Source organism: Humulus lupulus, chromosome 7 (genome assembly GCF_963169125.1).
Source record: "Humulus lupulus chromosome 7, drHumLupu1.1, whole genome shotgun sequence".
Lineage (NCBI taxonomy): Eukaryota > Viridiplantae > Streptophyta > Magnoliopsida > Rosales > Cannabaceae > Humulus > Humulus lupulus.
In genome coordinates this window covers 183,689,466-183,709,166 of record NC_084799.1, presented here as the reverse complement: position 1 = coordinate 183,709,166, position 19,701 = coordinate 183,689,466, and the positions used below count along the sequence as shown (strand labels likewise).

The following is a 19,701-nucleotide window of genomic DNA, read 5'->3' as shown; positions in this document are numbered from 1 at the left end:
TACAATGACCAGCTACTCGTGTCGGCGTAGAACCTAACATACCCATAAGCTTCTTTCTTCTTCTTCTTCACCCAAAATTATCAATCATTTTTTAAAAAATAAAAAAAAATTATAATGGGAGAGAGAAAAAGAAAAATAATAATAGAAGACAACAAAGCTAAAAAAAGAAACCTTTTTGTGTATCATTTATTTTTATTTTTAAAATTTATGATTCAGTTTAACTACTAACCATATTCCTCTCACTTATTAGGGAAACTGAATCACTATCACGAGTAGTAGTACAGTTCTACACATTTAATTTATATCGGAGACGGAACATAATAAAATATATGTTTTTTTATTTCTGTATTTATTAATTTATTAATCAACTTCATTATTATTTGCTATTATTATTGATGTCGTTTGTCATTGTCATTGTTCCTGAGAAGAAAAGAAGAAAGAGAAAGAGTGAGAGAGAGAGACGGAGAGTAAGGAAATGAATCCAAATCAAACCATTTGATGTTCATTTTAAGAGAGATATTTTTTCGTTTGGATCGTAAAATCAAAGACTGAAGTCTGTTATTTGAGCTTGAGACTTGGAAATGGTTTGACCTTCGCCCATATACGGAAATATACTTGTGTGTGTGTGTATATTTATACATTCTGGGTTTTACTTTAGGAGCAGTGATTGCGGAAGTGGATCCGGATAGGTATGGAGTCTCGGATGGATCAGTATGAGATCATGGAGCAGATCGGCCGCGGTGCTTTTGGGGCCGCCATTCTTGTCAATCACAAGGCCGAGAAGAAAAAGTAAGTGTGTGTGTGTGTATTATATGTACGAAAATAAGTGTATTTGTTAGTAAATTAGTGTAATGTTGAAGTTTGGTCTCATAAGAGTTTATGCATTTCAGGTATGTATTGAAGAAGATCAGGCTCGCTCGCCAAACTGAACGATGCCGGCGATCAGCTCACCAAGAGGTAGCTTTTCCATTAAAATAATCTGATTCGTTTCTTATTTATTATTTTTTGTTAACTGATTTTCATATAGATAGACATGTATATATATATATAGTTATGGTATAACTGTGTATGATATTCTTTTAATTCCTTATGTGTATGTTGGTAATTTGGAAAGACAGATGGCTCTTATTGCCCGAATTCAGCACCCTTATATTGTCGAATTTAAGGAAGCTTGGGTTGAGAAGGTTAGGAACTTCTTAATTTCTTAATGCAGGTGTCAAAAACATAAGTTTGGGTTGCATAGTTTTTGATGAGTTATGAATTTGTAATGTAGGGTTGCTATGTTTGCATCGTCACCGGATACTGTGAGGGCGGGGACATGTGAGTTTTGATAAGAACTACAAACGCTACCTGATATGAAGTTGCACTTTTATAGTTTGTAATTCTTACATTTTCTCACACTGCTGTTTTATGAACATTTTGTAGGGCTGAACTGATGAAAAAATCGAATGGGGTTTATTTTCCTGAGGAGGTAGTCTTATCTCTGTTTATGTTTTATGTACATAGATGTATATATGGTGTACATTACATGTTATTATTACATTGACCATTGATGTATCTGGCATATGGTCTGAATATTGTGCAGAAAATCTGCAAGTGGTTCACGCAGCTACTTCTGGCGGTTGAGTACTTGCATTCGAATTATGTTCTACATCGTGACTTAAAAGTACATCTCTTTCACATTTCTATTTGTTTTATTCATTTGTTTGATCATATTTCAGCTTTTGTAAACAACTTGTGTTGTATTGTTTTGCAGTGTTCCAATATCTTTCTCACAAAGGATCAGGATGTTCGTCTTGGTAAGTTCAAGTTCAAATAGATTGAACAATGATTTTGGGAACTATTGGGCTATGTCTTTACCACTGTTTTTTGTTTCTTCTTTTGTTTGTATACAGGTGACTTTGGACTAGCTAAGACCTTGAAGGCAGATGACTTGGCTTCCTCGGTATGTACTGTTTTTACATTTTTCATGGAATTTATTTTTAAAACTTTTCAAGACCTGATAGAGCTCATGCTTGTTTTTATTTATTATTATTTTTTTATGTCTAGATATTTTTAAGGGAGGGCTTTCAGGTATGGATAATTAAGTTTCAAAGTTAAGATCGAGTTAGGGGACTCTTTTAGAATATAGAGAATAGAACGATAAAATTTAACAGAAGTGTAGGTCTTTTCATTTTTTTTCCCTTGCTTTATTAAACTTCTCACTTTGTTGGTTTTTGAATTCTAGTTAATCTTGCAATTTATTCAAATGTTCCGCAAATATAGTTCTGGACAATTTTTCTGTCGCCTTGATATAAATAATGTGCTTGCTGGGGTTATATTCATAATTGTGTGCCAAATACAACATTTTTTCCCTATATGCGTAAAAGTTATGTGTATTTATTAATAATTTTAAACCTTAATAGTTGATGCTTTTTGATTACCATGAATCTCAAATTCAGATCGAATGCTTCTTGGGCCATTTTGAATTTAAAATAAATCTATTTTGGTTTTTTAGTTTATGGAAACTTTAGTGTCACTTTGTTGATAGTTGTACATGGAACTAAATACTTGGTTTTACTCTCTGAACAGGTGGTTGGAACTCCAAATTACATGTGTCCCGAATTGCTTGCTGATATTCCTTATGGCTTTAAATCCGACATTTGGTCTTTAGGTATGAGCCTTGTGTAATGTGTATGTGTTAGACCTGCAATTTTGTATTTGGCTAATATTGTTCTCTTCTGACCAGGGTGCTGTATGTATGAGATGTCTGCTTATCGTCCTGCTTTTAAAGCATTTGTAAGTTTCTTATTGATTATTGTTTATATTTGTCTGCTAAAAAGGCATGTGCAGTTTAATTTTTAATTTTTAACAACATTTTATTTTTTGAAAGTGCATCTCATAATGAAACGTCGGAACCGTTCTGTCTTAAGTTGGAGTGTCAGTTAAATAAAGTTGCATAATGCGCTACCTCTTTCTAAGATCATTTTTTGAAATCGCCACTACAAATGTTTCTCAAGTTATTTTATGCTATATCTAACATTGCCATTGATTACTATCAGGATATGGCGGGATTGATAAGCAAGATAAACCGCTCCTCTATTGGTCCTTTGCCATCCTGTTATTCCCCATCCTTGTAAGTATTGCCTATTATTAAGCTTATTGTGTTTTTATATTTGATGATTATACAATAAGTTAATTACATTTTCACCGTCATTCTAGCAAAAGTTTAGAAAGAAATAAATAAAATATAAAAAGAAAGAGCCATTGGCTTGGTTACTCCCAGTTGGTGGCCTTTGGTTTGACCTGCTATTTCTTTGCATAGCTGTGCTCCCTGTATCTTGACATAGAAGACATGCAGATGTACATGCTCAATAGTTACATGGAGGTGTGTTTGTTTTCATGCATGTGGACTATTACTACTTATCACTTTGTTCATTTTCTGATGTATGGTTATTTGAACAGCATCTGTTGACTTTGGAATAATTCTAAAATTTAAACTACTTAAATACCTAGAATACTGTTGAACATACTGATAAGGTACTAGGTGAACTATTTCTATGAAAATGAATTTAGATTTCCTTATTGATAAATTGGGATCAATTTTGAGATTGAACTCTAGAATTACAGTTTTTTTCCAGATGTGTGAGAGTGGCCTCCCTTTACCAATTCTATCTGACTCTCTTAAGGAATAGCCCCCCTCCTACTCTTAACCAACTCTCATATCTTTACCAACCTGCCACCTCAGCTAAAAAAGACCACAAAACCAACTAACCACCTACAATTAACAAAAAAACAGAACAATGCACGCATAGTTTCTGTCTTTTCTCCTAACATTGGTAAACCAGACAGGATGCTTATTAATACCCCTTCTCATGAAGCAACCTTGTCCTAAAGCTGGAAACAGGAGCTAAACGGTATCAAATGATATATCTTACTTTAGATCCAAATTTGATTGTTACTTGACTTTAAGATCCCATTTTTGAAAAAAGTCGGAGCCCTGTGTAATTCATCTAGAAGCTCAACAATCATACTAATAGGACATTAACCGGTTACCTTCTTCAATGCCATATAATTAATGAAAATGGGTTTGTGTTCAGGATCCTCTTGAAGTGTTAACAACTCCTCTCCAACCTTGAACTTAATTGTTAATGATTATTAACTTGCATATTGCTCAATGAGCCAACGATTGTATTCTTAAAATCAGATTTTTAAGAAACTCCTTTACAAATGCAGCTTCTTTCGTCAATAAGCTCATTCCAATCAACTACTAGTAGCACTCAAAGGAATGCCAACTTTAGTTATCCATAGTTCTGAGATAAAGTTGTGTGTAACCTCGCAATTAATGAGAACCACTACTTGCTTGTTAATACGACTTGTTAACTTCAACATTTTAGGGATTCATAACCCCATTACTGAATTAATTGAGAATTCAACCTTCTCTCCCATGTTTGAAGCCAAGTACACCCATTGATTCTTTGCAGTCACGTTGTGTTTCAATTACACCTCATCATTCACAACCAAAACCTGCAGTTCTGCATCTATTCGCAATTATAAACTTCTCTTCAGCATAATCCTTCTTCTTTCTTGACTTGAGATTCTAAAGCCTAAAGTTTTCAAAAAGAAATATCCTTATGCTGAGTGGTCAATCTTTTTGGCTATCCCTAACTTCACATCACCTATGAAAAATTCTATGGTTGCTTAGAATTCATGCTGATTTCAGCTGTGAAATATTGCGCCCCCTTTTCCTTTCCGAGTCGTGTTTGCCACCACATAAGATTGTGATCTTCCAATTTTTGAGCAACCTACATGAATTTTTCTAAACCCACTCGTTCCATCAGTCTCACATCAAGACAATATTCACTTGGCTTTTTTCTTTCTTTTCTTTCCTTTTCGAACCTTGTTGCCCATTGGCATGGCCGATGGTTGTTGCATTGCATCACCTTCGCATTTGGTTCATCAGTGCCCAACCCTTGGACTTGGCCAAACTCTCTTGCATAGTCTCTGAGTGCTTTTTTGTGCTGAAAGTTTCTGTAAATTCATATGGATGACCTATTGTTCACCAGATTCATTCTTCCTTCCATCTTCTTGCTGACCATCTTCCCGTAAGAGTGCTTTGATACTAGTTGATAAGGTACTAAGTGAACTATTTCTAAGAAATGAATAACGATTTACTTTATTGATCAATTGAGGTTGAGCCTTAGAATTTCAGTTAATAGAAGAGTTCTTCCTCTCTTACTTCGATATGACTTTCTTATAGATTACTCCAATAGCGCATCCCTACTCTAATCAACCCACGTGTATTACATAGGTAAACGGGACAAAGGAGGTCTATCACATACAAATGTAAATCTGCAAGCTAACTTATTCATCCCTTTCTTTTCTTGTAGATGTCACAATCAAGTCATTGCTCTTTTCTTTCTTTTTTTCTTTTTTTAGGTATGACTCCAAATCTATTTGATCAAAACTTGTTTGGCAAATGTTTTTGTGCTTGAAACATCCATGATGAAAAGAAAAAATTGCAAGAAACAAAAGATTTTAATAATGTGGAGTTCCATAGCAGCAGTGTATATATTTCATGTCAACATGAATCTTGTCAATATAAAATTCTAATTGAAATTTCACAATGAACTGAACATGACCACAGCAATTCAAGTCCAATACAACCTCCTCACCCAAACATTTAAGATTCCCTCTATTTACCTTTGCTTTGCTTTACTTTACTTCCTTTTTGTTTGAATTTTATTGTTAACTAATAAATCACATCTAGATATTTAACTAATTAGTAAATCCATGGGTCAGTTAAAAATCAGTCATGGAGAAATTGTGTATGCTGTCAGTTTAGAAGTCCTTTAAAGTTCTGCATAATGCTTTCACCTTAAAAGGCTATTTTTTTTCAAACTGCATCAATTATTGCGAAATACATATTAACCCAACAATTACCTATACAAAGATCCCAAAATAAGCTCAACGGAACAGTCTTGAAACCAACAAAATGAAGTCTATTTCAATTATTTTTTATGCCAACTTGGCAACTTAATAATTTAGGCCGTACGATACCCTTAAAAGTACACAGCTCGATAGCTGATTAATCGCTAATGTAGCATCTGCCATCCTTTTGGACTCGAAACTTGCATACATAGTTTTCCATTCCCTTCTATCAAGCTAGCTTATGAAAAAATATTTTCTTGAGTAAGGGTTCTTGAATATTGCAATTTTTTTTATGCTCATATGGTTGCTTGATCACATGCTATCAAATAATGAATGCCATTGTGATTGCGTATAATGTGTTTTAATGATACATTCAGGAAAACACTTATCAAGGGCATGCTGAGGAAGAATCCTGAACATCGGCCAAGTGTAAATTTTTTTTTCCTTAAGCCTTCCTGAAATTTGGGGATATTCACTCTAGGATTTCATCCTAACAATTTGTATTTGCAATATGTTCAGGCATCCGAAATTTTGAAGCACCCTTATTTGCAGCCTTATGTTGATCAATGCCGTCCGTCATTTAGTCTGCCTTCAGCTTTTTCCCCACAGAAGCCTATATCTACACCTCACGATTCTCGAAAAAATATGGCTGAAAGCCAAAATAGTAATAGTTCAAGCAGCGACAAGGATAGTCTGCTTTCAAGTGACAAAAATGTTCCAGCAGTGGTGCCAAATTGTGGTAGCAAAGGTACTGAGACAGATTTGGTTTCCCTTGATGATGAAGATGTCATAGAGCAGCTCTTACCTACTGGAGATGGGCATGGACCAAATCATTGTACTGGCAAGATGGATGAAAAAGATGTTAAGAAACCTTTTAATTATGAACAGAGATCCAATATTGAATCAAAGCAACCAAAAACTATAAAAAATATAATGATGGCTCTAAAAGAAGGAAAAGTTCGGGAAAGTTCTCCAATGAGAAGCAATCGCGCAAAGCCAAGCAGTATGCCCACCCCAAAAATTAACACTGAAACATCATCTAAAATTCCCAAGCTTAGCACTGTTATTCCTGGTTTAAAATCATCTCATGACACACCACCTGTTGCTCCTTCAAAGGCAGCTTCAGATTCTGCAAAGCGCATTCAGAGCTCACATCCTTTAAAGCATTTGGTAATATTAAGGTTCTACCAAAAAATCCTTGTTTTTTCATGTGAATTGAGCTGATCCCTATATATTGTTATTTGTCTTTGCAGTTGCCTATATTTGACTCCTCTCCAAAATCTAAACCCAAATATGATGGAGTAACACTTACTCCCGCAAAGCATGTCGGGGAAGATGGACTTCAAGCTAAGCCTAGGCTAAGAACGCCTCCATCTCTAGTTAGACGCTGCACTTTTCCTGGACGGATGAAGCAAATTGATTTTGATGCTCCAAATGAGGTGGGCAATGCTGTTACTTTAGATACAGGTGAGATACCGGAGGAAGCTGTGAAGACTCCTTGTCAAGTGCCCAATGGTTGCCTCACTAATGTTTCTAGAAAGGTCCTACCAGAGCCTCAAAGAACTCAAGAAAGAGGTTCCAAAGGAATGCAAACGGATAGCAGCAACTCTATTTCATCTTCGATATCTATTCAAGGATTTGAGCTATATGATGATGCTACAACTCCTTTTATTGACATGACAGACAAAATACCTCCTGAACACGACGCTGTTGCCAATGGCAGTACTGAATCCCATCTATTGTGCCGCTCAGCTTCTACTCAATTGCCTTCTGCCACACCTGGAATCATGCGTAACGAGAACCATGGACTTGAAAATAAGTCTGTAGTCTGCTCTGTTGAAACCTCTCAGGATGTTATTCATCTTCAGGGTACAAGTACTAGGAATGAACTGGTGAGTTCCACTGCAACTCTTGATCCCCCTATACCAAGTTCTGAAGAAAGATTTAATTGTAAGGACGATGCCTCTGTATGCGGGCCTAGTAGCAGGCCTGATGTATTGACACAGTCAAATCTGACATCTGTCTCTAGTGGCGATGACAAGTTCACTGTCAGGGAACTTCTATCCTCAATAGCAGAAGCTACCACTTGCATTACTCCTCACAGTTCTTCAAGCCAACAAGGATTGCAGCTGAATACAGGAACTGTCATTCAAAACGCACGAATTGACAACCAAGTGGCTACACATCTTCCTTCAGTTTTTGATGATATCATTCATGTTATACGCCATAGTAGTTATCGTGTTGGGAGTGAGCAGCCGGTAATGGAATCTGTGGAGATGGGGGTTCAAAGTCTAGATGTTGGTAAGCTAATAAATGTTGTGAGGGATGAATTGGAGATGAAAACCACAACTGCTCCTGTGATTCTCAAATCACCAAGTACCTCTGAATCTCAGAGTGTGAAGTCAAATATTTCTGATCACCCAACTTCAAAAGAGATAGAAGTTAGAAACCCTTTCATTCCTTCAATTCCCAAGACCGAATCCTCCGAGTCAACCAGAGTCAGCTCTCCTGTGAATGAAGAAGAAACTCCAGCAAAGGAAATTTTGGATGTTAAGTCTTTCAGGCAGAGGGCAGATGCACTTGAAGGTCTATTAGAATTGTCGGCAGATCTGCTGCAGCAAAACAGATTAGAGGAGCTCGCCATTGTTCTGAGGCCTTTTGGGAAAGACAAAGTCTCACCAAGAGAGACCGCAATCTGGTTAGCAAAGAGTCTCAAAGGAATGATGATTGATGATAGTGGGCGGAGTTTGTGAAGTTTCAAATCCTAGGTAAGCTATGCTTTGTTGACATTACTTGAACTGCTCTAGTTATTCTCGGGCTTTTTTTCTTGTTGGTCACACCTATTGCATATTCAAATTAATTTGAATTGAAATAGAACAATGTACTATGCTTTCTTGTTAGTTACATGTAATTCTTTAAATGCATTTTGCTGTTGTACATAGTGACCATACAAAATAATAGCATTATTGTTCAGTCAATTGTATGGATTTACTAGCACTTCTAGTCATTGTACGTATTGTGATTCAATTGTTGATCAATGAAAAGACAATTTTCTTTCTCAAAAGTTCACATTAATAACTGAGAAACAAAAAAGTGAAACCAGTTGTAGCATTGAACTTCACTTCATAATTCAGGAGTTCTTTTCCCAGATTTGTTGCTTTAGCATGTCGAAATAATTTTATTCATACACAAGAAGCTGAAAGGAAAACATTGTCAAATAATAATAATAATAATAACAACAACTAGTATTTTGATGTGTATAAACTAACTTTCTAAATTAGTATTTTAACAGGGATCGCCATAAATAAAAGCAACGATAAATGTTACTTTGAATTCTTCTTGAGAATTTTAGTAGGAACTAGGAACATTGTAAATTTTGAAAGTAAATAGCAAAATAGCATTTGATTCCTAATATAATCACTTACGCATTTTTTGAAAAATCCACTACGGATTGCTTAGCGAGTTCTATTTTGACATTTTTATGGGAAATGTTTGACTTGGGAGAGATATGATAAGATAAGATTAATGAAGGAAAAATGTGCAGCTAGTCCCCCACTGGTTTTACACTGGTCGAAGAAGCTACCTAAACACGTGTTTGCCAGGGACCTTAAACCAATCCAATAGACAAAAGGAGGATTGCCAAAATCTAACTGTATCTATAGAAAGGAATGATGTGTCCTTAGTGGTAGACTTTAAATGCAAATGTATTATGAGTGTACTGAATAGGACAAGTAATACATATACTGAATTGAAGTATCATAACTCATTACTTATGTTGGTACTCAGTTAAGCACGTATTCTAAGAGCTAAAAGCATGAATGAACGTAATGAAATAGACATTCAATTTTTTTATGCCATATTACTCAAAACATAATGATCTAAAGTACCATATATTAATTTTCATATAAACAACCTATAAATCTAAAGGGTAAAGAGTTAGAAAAGCAACAAAACAGTAAATTGTAATAAACTCAGCTAAAGAAAAAAATGCTGACGGATATTCTTCTATTTATATTCATTGCAAAGAGTTACAGAATATTTTATAATTAATAGGATCTATATACGTTGCACAATACAATTGAGGGTATAAACTGACAAATTTGTAACCAATTCATAACAAATTTTTCTACACGGATTGTACCAACAGTGATAGTGGAAGAATATTCTAAGGGGTGATTTGTACTCCTTTGGCTGACTAGAATATAGACAAGATATTTTTACATAAAGCATATTAAATCAAATTAATTAATTAATAACTTCAATCAAATAATATATATACTTATTATGACTCAAGTGAATATATTAAATTAATATTTTTTAAAGAATTTTGATATATATTTTATATATTTTAACCGTCATTTTTTTTTGTTTAAACATATGATCTTAATAATTCAAATATAAAGTTTTTAATTTATTTAATGACAGATTTAATCAGAATTTCCTTTTTAGCATAGGAAAATAACTCTCTTTTCCAGACCTGAGTTTACTCCAAATTCTGCTTTAATTGCCTTGAAGATTTCAATCTTCTTTCTATCGATGAAGCAGGGGAGACCGAGATATTTACTGAAATAGTTAGAGACTTTCACCCCAAAACAGGCAGCAACAATATTATGGATATCATTGCTTACATGGCTACCAAAACCTAACTCAATTTTATGAAAGTTCACTATTTGCCCCGTGGCCTCAGAGTACCACTTTAGGATATTCTTCAAGTAATCATATTCATCTTCCACAGCCTCCAAGAATATGATATTGTCGTCTGCGAAGAAAAAGTGAGAAACAAAAGTGCTACCCCTTCTTCCAAACCGGAGCCCAGGAATTTTCACCTCCCGCTTTGCCTTCTAGATGAGACAAGACAAAGCCTCAACACAAAAAAGAAAAAGAAAGGACAATAACGGATCACCCTATCTCAACCCCCTCTGCGGTATGACTCTACCCTCAGGTTCTTCATCAACAAGAAAGGCATAAGAAGCAGATGAAATGCAATTCATAATCTTGTCCACCCATTTACTGTCATATCCCAATCTTAACATCATAGATTCAACAAATCCGCATTCGACCTTGTCTTAGGCCTTTGACATGTCAAGTTTGAGTGCAATTTTGGAGTCATTCAGAAACATGTTCTTTCTCATGCAATGCATACCGTCAAAACCGATGATGGCGTTGTCATGGATCATTCTGCTACTCACAAATGCACTTTGAGATTTTGATATAACACTGTATATGTTAGACACTATACTTAACTTTAATTAGTTAATCTATTTCTAGTTGGTTAGTTAGGTATTAGTATTCTGTTATGCTTAACAGACTTGTCTTGGTTTTGTAATAAAATATAAATCTCTTGTAATAGTTTCAGTAATTCAATGAGAATCGTATTCATTCATTTTCATATATCTGACATGGTTTCAGACCTCGTTTGATCCTCCATTTTTTTTGTGTGATTCTCACATTTCGTTTGTTCTTTGTTTTTAACTCATTCATGGAGACTTCGGACCCTGGTGGTGTATCGAATCCGACTTCTCAATCTTCTCCATCATCGACTGACATCTCCGGTGGTGCCTTTTCATCTTCGTTTTCCCTGATTGTCTTTATTCACAATCTTTCGATTAAACTTGATCAACATAACTTTTTTCTTTGGCGTCCTTTGTAATGCCCTGGATTCCCTAATGTTGACGGTGAGAACTCGTCAACGAAGTTAAGTTGGAAAAATTATCAAATCAAGATCACTGATCGGAAAACTGTAAAAACTTGAACAATAACTCAAGAACAATGATAGAACAGTAATGGAGAATTCAGTCTTTCATTCACACTCAAACCTCTGCTACCGTAAAATTTCCAACCCCCTTTCAGGTGGCCTTGGAATTCATTTTATAGTAGGCTCTAATGGCCTTAGGTACATAGTGGTCCAGGGGACCAAGTGGTACAAACGTACTGTATTATGGGAGTGGCTTCAGAGGTTGTGGTTGTACATCCCGTACAGGAGCAGGTGTCAGGAGGATGTCTCCACTACTTGTCTGTACCCATGTCTGATGTGTGGTGGCAGGCGTATTGGCGCAGGAGGTAGTGGTGTCGGTTCTGACCTACGGCCGTAGACGTACGGTCCATGACCTTTGCCCCAGCAATCTCACTGGCACTGGTATCCGTACTTAGTACATGGTCGTACAAATACGTCTCATTCGACTCGTACTGGATCTCCTATGCATAGGGACTTCGAGGTGTGAAAAAGGGGATCCTTGGTGCCCGTACTGGTCGTGGCGTTGAGTAGGGGTCTTGGGCCTCTACGCGTCAAGTCACGGGGTGTTGGCCTCTTGAGAAGATGGTGGGCTGATGGACTTCCCGGGGCGTGCGCGTGTGGGACCTTGCGCGGCCTCGCGCATGGGGTGCCATTGACGGCCTCGCAGCCTCTCTCGGCCTCGCGCACGGGGCGCCATGGACGGCCTTGCAGCCCCTCTTGGCCTCGCGCATGGGCATGGTGGGAGTGGCCCAAGGGCCTCGTGGATTGGTGGCCTCGCGAGACAGGAGGGCCTCGCGGAATGGGACGGCCTCGCCCATTTGATGGCCTCGTGGCCTCCCTCGGCCTCGCGCGGTTGGAGTGGCCTAAGGGCCTCGCAGATTGGTGGCCTCACGAGACGGGAGGGCCTCGCGGAATGGGACGGCCTCGCCCATTTGACGGCCTCGTGGCCTCCCTCGGCCTCGCGCGGTTGGAATGGCCTAAGGGCCTCGCGAGACAGGAGGGCCTCGCGGAATGGGACGGCCTCGCCCATTTGATGGCCTCGTGGCCTCCCTCAGGCTCGCGCGGTTGGAATGGCCTAAGGGCCTCGCGGATTGGTGGCCTCACGAGACAGGAGGGCCTCACGGAATGGGACGGCCTCGCCCATTTGATGGCCTCGTGGCCTCCCTCGGCCTCACGCGGTTGGAATGGCCTAAGGGCCTCGCGGATTGGTGGCCTCGCGAGACGGGAGGGCCTCGCGGAATGGGACGGGCTCGCCCATTTGACGGCCTCGTGGCCTCCCTCGGCCTCGCGCGGTTGGAATGGCTTAAGGGCCCCGCGATACGGTGGGGTCTCGCCCACGCAAGGGCCTCGCGAGATGGCCTCGCGAGATGGTGGGGCTTCACCCATGTGACGGCCTTGCATTTTCCCTTGATGAGATTATGAGCATCAACACTTGCCCCCCTAGTCTAAAAGAGGGTCTTTAGGTGCTCTTGTAGACTATTCATCTTGGTCCCTATAAATACGCCTTCATGCATGGCTTAATTCTTACACTTTACTTCCTTGTTAGTATTACTTCTCTTTTGGTAACTCTTGTATTGTCTCAAGAACTCCCTTTTTCTTTTAAGGCATAAATACATATGTTGCTTGTTTATTTCTTGTTCTATTGCATTTGAGGCCCTTTTAAGCCTGTGTGAAGGGGTTTAGTTGGTTCCCCTCTTTTATCTATCAGGCTGGAGGTCCTTTGGAGCCCATGTGAAAGGGTTCACTGGGACCTCTTTTGGTGCCTCTTGGTTGCTTTTATAAGGATATTTTGACCCCTTGGGTCTTAGTTATCCTTTTATGTTTTTCTTGCGCGCGCTTATTATTTCTTTGCGAGAAGCATCCCTCTCGTCATTATGCATAGTACTATTTCTGCAAGGGTCTCTTTTAGGACCCTTTTTGGCTAGACGGCTTGGTGGCCGCTCTAGACTTATTAGTGTTGTCACTATATATATATGTATATTTTTTTGGTAAGGCCTTTTGGCCTCCTTGATGTTCAAAAGGGTAGCTAATCCTTGTAAACCCAGGGACGCCTTGCAAGGTCTTTTTACTGTTTCCTGTGTTTAGGGACTTCGCCTAGGGCCCCGATATAAGGGGTCCTTCTAGGACCTCCCATTAAACGGTCCTTTCTAGGGCCATGGTCCCTCTTGGGTCCTCCTGATGGAGGGCCTTTTTTAGGATCCTCCTGGTGCATAGGATCCTTTTTAGGATCCTGGTGCAAGGGGTCCTTCTTTGGATTCTCCTGCTTGTTGCTTGCTTCGTCTCCACGAGCCACTTCCTCTTGATGGAGGGCCCTTTTTAGGATCCTCCTGATAGGGGGTCATTTTTAGGTTACTCCTAATTGAGGGCCCTTTTTAAGATCCCTTATTAAAGGGTCTTTTTTAGGAGCCTCTTTTTTAGAAGTCTCCTTTTTAGGAGGGCGAGGGGTCCTTTCTAAGATCCTCCGTTATAGGGCCCTTTTTAGGTTCCCCTTGCTAGCTGCATGTTATTGCCTCCTATCCTGCCCCCCAAGCGCTTGGTGAAATTTATTTCGGCAGGCACTTTGGCTGATGCTTGTGCGGCGAAGGAAGTAAACACGGGAAGTAGCAAACGGTTTCATTTATAGCACGCGGTTTACATATAACTTTGTAAATAAAAAAGAAAAAGGTTACATATAACTAGGAGGCTACCTAGGGTAGTCTCTTTGATTCTTACTTAAGCTAAAATAATGAAGAACGAGCTAAACATAGGTTTTTTTTGGCACTAAGAGCCGAAGTCTTGCTGGTTGCACTTCTCGAGAGGCTCCGTAACCTGCAGGTCCAATCTTGCGTGGGTCTAACTTGTGCAAGTCGCTCCTTCATGTACAGACATCGCCATTGGCACGGACGGTTTGGTGGCTGCGCGGAGGGACATGTTATAGCATTCCCTCGCTTCCTTCTGCTCCCCTCTCACACATGCTACTCCCCTAGGGGTGGGGAATTTCATGGCCAGGTGATATACGGAAGTTATTGCCTTCAATTCTCCCAGAGAGGGTCTCCCTAACACCACGTTGAAGGCTGAGGTGCAATCTACCACGACGAAGTTGGCCATTACGGTGGCTTGCCTGGGTTGCTCCCCCATGGTGAGGGTTAATTCGATTGTCCCCAGGGGTCGCATCGAATCTCCCGTAAGCCCATACAAAGTCGTGGTGCAAGGCTTTAGGTGATGGAGGCTCAACCCCATCCTTTCCAGCGCCTGTCGATACAAGATGTCCACAGAGCTCCCGTTATCCACCATGACCCGATGTACCCTCATATTGGCTAGTTGGGCGGTTAGCACCAGGGGGTCGTTATGAGGAAAATTCACCCCCTGCGCATCTTCTTCAGTGAAAGTTATTGAGTCATTCTCGCCCTTGAAGCTCTTCGGGGGGCGTTGCTCCAAACTTAAAACGCAATGTGGTGGACTTTGCCAGGCCTCCCTGGCATACCTGTCTCGTCCTTTCCTAGAATCTCCTCCGAATCCTGGTCCTCCAAAGATGGTCCTAACCTCCCCCTGCACTTCCGGGGCCATCTCACGTGCCCGCAGGGGGGGGGGGGGGGCACTCCCCCTTCTGGCCTCTGGTTATCCTTGCGCACATACTTGTCCAAATGTCCCCTGCGGATGAGTTCCTCAATTTCTTCCTTCAAATGGATACACTCTGCCGTGGTGTGACCGGTATCCTTATGGTACTGACAGTATTTACCAGGGTCTCTCTTGGACCGGTCCTTTCTCATTGGTGGGGGTCTTTTGAAAGGAACTCGATCTTCATTGGTGAGGTAAATGTGCTCCCTGGTGTCTGTGAGGTCTGTGTAGTAAGTGTAAGCCACTTGCCTATGATCATTCCCATGTTGGGTTTTCCTCTGGTGGTCATCTCTTGATCCATCGTATGCCTTTTTCTTCTTTGCTACATTCGACCCGTCGTTAGCTGGGGGCTTCGCGGGGGGCTCCTCCTTTCCTGCCTTCAGGTTTGCATGGCCATCCTCCACGCAGATGTACTTCTGCGCTCTCTCATAGAAGTCGTCTAAGTCGGTGACTTCCCTCTTCAACATGTTGTCCCACAACTTGCTTCCTGGGAGCACTCCGGCGGTAATGGCCATTTTTAACTCTCGGCGCGTTAGGCTCCCCACTTTCGCGGCCTCCATATTGAACCGGTGAATGTAGCTCTTCAGGCTCTCATTCTCCCCTTGCTTCACGTTGGCCAGGCTGGTACCTGGCATCGTGTAGTCTCGCACGGCATGGTGCTGTTGGAGGAATTCGTCAGAGAATTGTTGCCAGGACCTAATGGACCCCGGCCTTAGTCTTTTGAACCATTTGTAGGCGGGTCCTCTCAGAGTAACAGTGAAACAATGGCACCTGGCACCACTTCCGATCCCCCTCAGTTTCATCAGATCATTAAACGCGTCCAGGTGGTACTTTGGATCCGTGCTCCCTTCGTAGGGGGTCATATTGGGCTCCTTAAAGTTGGCAGGAAGTCGGATGGCCTGAATCTCCCTCACGAAGGGCGACTCATGGTCGAATTCTTCCTCATAGATCAGGCCGCCTGATGCGGTGACGATCTTGCTTCGCAGGCTCTTCATCTTCATCTCCGTGTCCAAGTCCTGCCTCCTCTTGCTTAGAGAGTCCTTCAAAGCGGACGGGCTAAGACCTGCCTTTCCCTTGCCCTCTCGAGGCGCTATAGGGGGTGTGGTGCCTTTGCCCGCCCTCTTTTTATTGAGCTCCTCTCGTAAGTCTGAGGGGGCTTTTTTAGAGGTGACCTCGTCCTCATTGCGAGGGGCAGCGTTGGCCCTCGGCGCTGGTTTCTGGGCCTGCTTAGGCGGTTCGGGGTGATCACGTTGCTTCGTTCGGGGGGTATTACTGGTTGAATGTCGGGTTCTCCCATCATCTATCGGTACAGTGGTCTCCACCCCATCCTTGCCCTTCTCCTTCCTCTTAGGCACGGTTACGCTGGACTTACCCTGCAGCAGGCCATTAAGGACCTCTTGCATGTTTTCTAAGGTGGTTTCTAATCTTTGGTTTTTACGGTGGAGCTCACGTATCTCCTCTTCGTAGAACCGGGATTTCGAACTCGAGCTCACGGAGTGGACCCGGGGGTGCTTATCATGCCTACGGGCAGAAGGGCCCGGGTCTTGCCGGCCAGAGTTCGGTGCCTGCGGCGGTTTTGGAGGAGGGAACTCGTCGGCGTTTACCGGTGGTGCTCTTGGAGGACTTCCTCCAGGTGGAACGGCTAGTGATGAGGCCACCCTATCGCCTCCGTGAACTTCAGGGTCTTCCGGGGGCTCCACGTCTCTTGGTGGAGGAGCGTCCTTCATGGAGGCCTTCAGTTGGGCACCGCTCAGGTGAGCCTCTACCTCTCGTGGCTCCCTCAGCCGCTTTGAGCGTCTTGGCATCTTCTTCTTGCCAGAAACAATGGTGGAACAGTAGCTTGAAATTAACGTTCCCACAGACGGCACCAAACTGTTGACGGTGAGAACTCGTCAACGAAGTTAAGTTGGAAAAATTATCAAATCAAGATCACTGATCGGAAAACTGTAAAAACTTGAACAATAACTCAAGAACAATGATAGAACAGTAATGGAGAATTCAGTCTTTCATTCACACTCAAACCTCTGCTACCGTAAAATTTCCAACCCCCTTTCAGGTGGCCTTGGAATTCATTTTATAGTAGGCTCTAATGGCCTTAGGTACATAGTGGTCCAGGGGACCAAGTGGTACAAACGTACTGTATTATGGGAGTGGCTTCAGAGGTTGTGGTTGTACATCCCGTACAGGAGCAGGTGTCAGGAGGATGTCTCCACTACTTGTCTGTACCCATGTCTGATGTGTGGTGGCAGGCGTATTGGCGCAGGAGGTAGTGGTGTCGGTTCTGACCTACGACCGTAGACGTACGGTCCATGACCTTTGCCCCAGCAATCTCACTGGCACTGGTATCCGTACTTAGTACATGGTCGTACAAATACGTCTCATTCGACTCGTACTGGATCTCCTATGCATAGGGACTTCGAGGTGTGAAAAAGGGGATCCTTGGTGCCCGTACTGGTCGTGGCGTTGAGTAGGGGTCTTGGGCCTCTACGCGTCAAGTCACGGGGTGTCGGCCTCTTGAGAAGATGGTGGGCTGATGGACTTCCCGGGGCGTGCGCGTGTGGGACCTTGCGCGGCCTCGCGCATGGGGTGCCATTGACGGCCTCGCAGCCTCTCTCGGCCTCGCGCACGGGGCGCCATGGACGGCCTTGCAGCCCCTCTTGGCCTCGCGCATGGGCATGGTGGGAGTGGCCCAAGGGCCTCGTGGATTGGTGGCCTCGCGAGACAGGAGGGCCTCGCGGAATGGGACGGCCTCACCCATTTGACGGCCTCGTGGCCTCCCTCGGCCTCGCGCGGTTGGAGTGGCCTAAGGGCCTCGCAGATTGGTGGCCTCACGAGACGGGAGGGCCTCGCGGAATGGGACGGCCTCGCCCATTTGACGGCCTCGTGGCCTCCCTCGGCCTCGCGCGGTTGGAGTGGCCTAAGGGCCTCGCAGATTGGTGGCCTCGCGAGACGGGAGGGCCTCGCGGAATGGGACGGCCTCGCCCATTTGACGGCCTCGTGGCCTCCCTCGGCCTAGCGCGGTTGGAGTGGCCTAAGGGCCTCGCAGATTGGTGGCCTCGCGAGACTGGAGGGCCTCGCGGAATGGGACGGCCTCGCCCATTTGATGGCCTCGTGGCCTCCCTCGGGCTCGCGCGGTTGGAATGGCCTAAGGGCCTCGCAGATTGGTGGCCTCGCGAGACAGGAGGGCCTCGCGAAATGGGACGGCCTCGCCCATTTGATGGCCTCGTGGCCTCCCTCGGGCTCGCGCGGTTGGAATGGCCTAAGGGCCTCGCGGATTGGTGGCCTCGCGAGACAGGAGGGCCTCGCGGAATGGGACGGCCTCGCCCATTTGATGGCCTCGTGGCCTCCCTCGGGCTCGCGCGGTTGGAATGGCCTAAGGGCCTCGCGAGACGGGAGGGCCTCGCGGAATGGGACGGCCTCGCCCATTTGACGGCCTCGTGGCCTCCCTCGGTCTCGCGCGGTTGGAATGGCTTAAGGGCCCCGCGATACGGTGGGGTCTCGCCCACGCAAGGGCCTCGCGAGATGGTGGGGCTTCGCCCATGTGACGGCCTTGCATTTTCCCTTGATGAGATTATGAGCATCAACACCTAATATGGTTTAATGGCTAGATTAGTAGGCCGGGAGGGCCATAACTCTTTAATTATGCCATTAAATGAATTTATGCATGTTTATGAGAATTATATTATAATATGATGTCAAATGCATGCATGTGGGTCCACATTTGTTTACAGGGGTGTTTTGGTAATTTGGCCCGTTGAGGGCATAATTGTATATTTGTTTGCATGTCAATGATATGTTGTGAGGCCACATTATAATGTGGATTGGTTCGAGTTATTCGGCATGAGACGATCTTTAGGTATAATTTATCGGTTTGGTCATAACAGGTTTAAGCTCGGGGTGAGTCTCGGGGTGTTTTAATGATTAGAGCGTTACCGGGAATTATAGGGTAACAGGATATGAATTATTGGTGTTTGAGATTGTTGAGGTTAGCGGGAATTGGAGAGCGTTAATTATAATTAACGGTATAGGTTCGAAAGTACCAATTTTGCCCTTGGGAAGGTTTTAGAAACTTTTAATGACTTAGGGGAATTTAGGTCTTTTGGTTGGATGTATATGACCTTTAGATGGCTGTAGAAAAACAGAACAAAAACAGAGTTTTACTTCTCCTTCCCGTGCATCACTCTCTTCCATTTCCTCTTTGGAGTTTTTGAGCTCAAAGTGAGGTTTCAAGCTAGGAAATCAAGGGACTGGGTTAGTAGACTTGGTTCAGTCATTGAAGGATGTTTAATCTCGGATTTGAGGTGAGTTTTAGCCATTGGTTTCTGGTTTTACTCTGTTTTAGCTTTGAGTTTTTAGTTTTTAACTCTCTTGATGGATAGTTGAATTGATGGAGGTTTTGATTGATGTTTAATTTGGGTTTTGATGAGGGTTTGATATAGATGGTGTTTAGGGGTTGGATT

General features: G+C 42.5%; 1 protein-coding gene across 3 annotated transcripts; it reads left to right on the top strand.

Moving 5' to 3' along the window:
- Positions 1 to 215: 215 nt before the first annotated feature.
- On the top strand, positions 216 to 8,966 carry LOC133788915 (serine/threonine-protein kinase Nek5). 3 transcript variants are annotated; one of them, XM_062226572.1, is made up of 15 exons: positions 216 to 584; positions 659 to 789; positions 891 to 957; positions 1,119 to 1,184; positions 1,274 to 1,320; positions 1,426 to 1,471; positions 1,586 to 1,666; positions 1,757 to 1,799; positions 1,896 to 1,945; positions 2,572 to 2,653; positions 2,729 to 2,778; positions 3,042 to 3,115; positions 6,288 to 6,339; positions 6,430 to 7,080; positions 7,164 to 8,966. In XM_062226572.1, the coding sequence occupies exons 2-15, from the start codon at positions 692 to 694 to the stop codon at positions 8,661 to 8,663; spliced, it is 2,907 nt and encodes a 968-aa protein (XP_062082556.1). In that variant the 5' UTR covers positions 216 to 584; positions 659 to 691; the 3' UTR covers positions 8,664 to 8,966. The 3 variants fall into 3 exon arrangements, with proteins under 3 accessions (XP_062082556.1, XP_062082555.1, XP_062082557.1); XM_062226571.1 differs by having other exon boundaries at positions 216 to 789; XM_062226573.1 differs by lacking the exons at positions 216 to 584; positions 659 to 789 and having other exon boundaries at positions 1,115 to 1,184.
- The last annotated feature ends 10,735 nt before the right edge of the window (positions 8,967 to 19,701 follow it).

Excerpts from the sequence above, each read along its gene's own strand:
- LOC133788915 (XM_062226572.1), top strand. The coding sequence starts at position 692 with ATGGAGTCTCGGATGGATCAGTATGAGATCATGGAGCAGATCGGCCGC. Across the intron at positions 958-1,118 it reads GGCGATCAGCTCACCAAGAG|ATGGCTCTTATTGCCCGAAT; the intron begins GTAGCTTTTCCA and ends TTGGAAAGACAG. Across the intron at positions 1,185-1,273 it reads AGGAAGCTTGGGTTGAGAAG|GGTTGCTATGTTTGCATCGT; the intron begins GTTAGGAACTTC and ends TTTGTAATGTAG.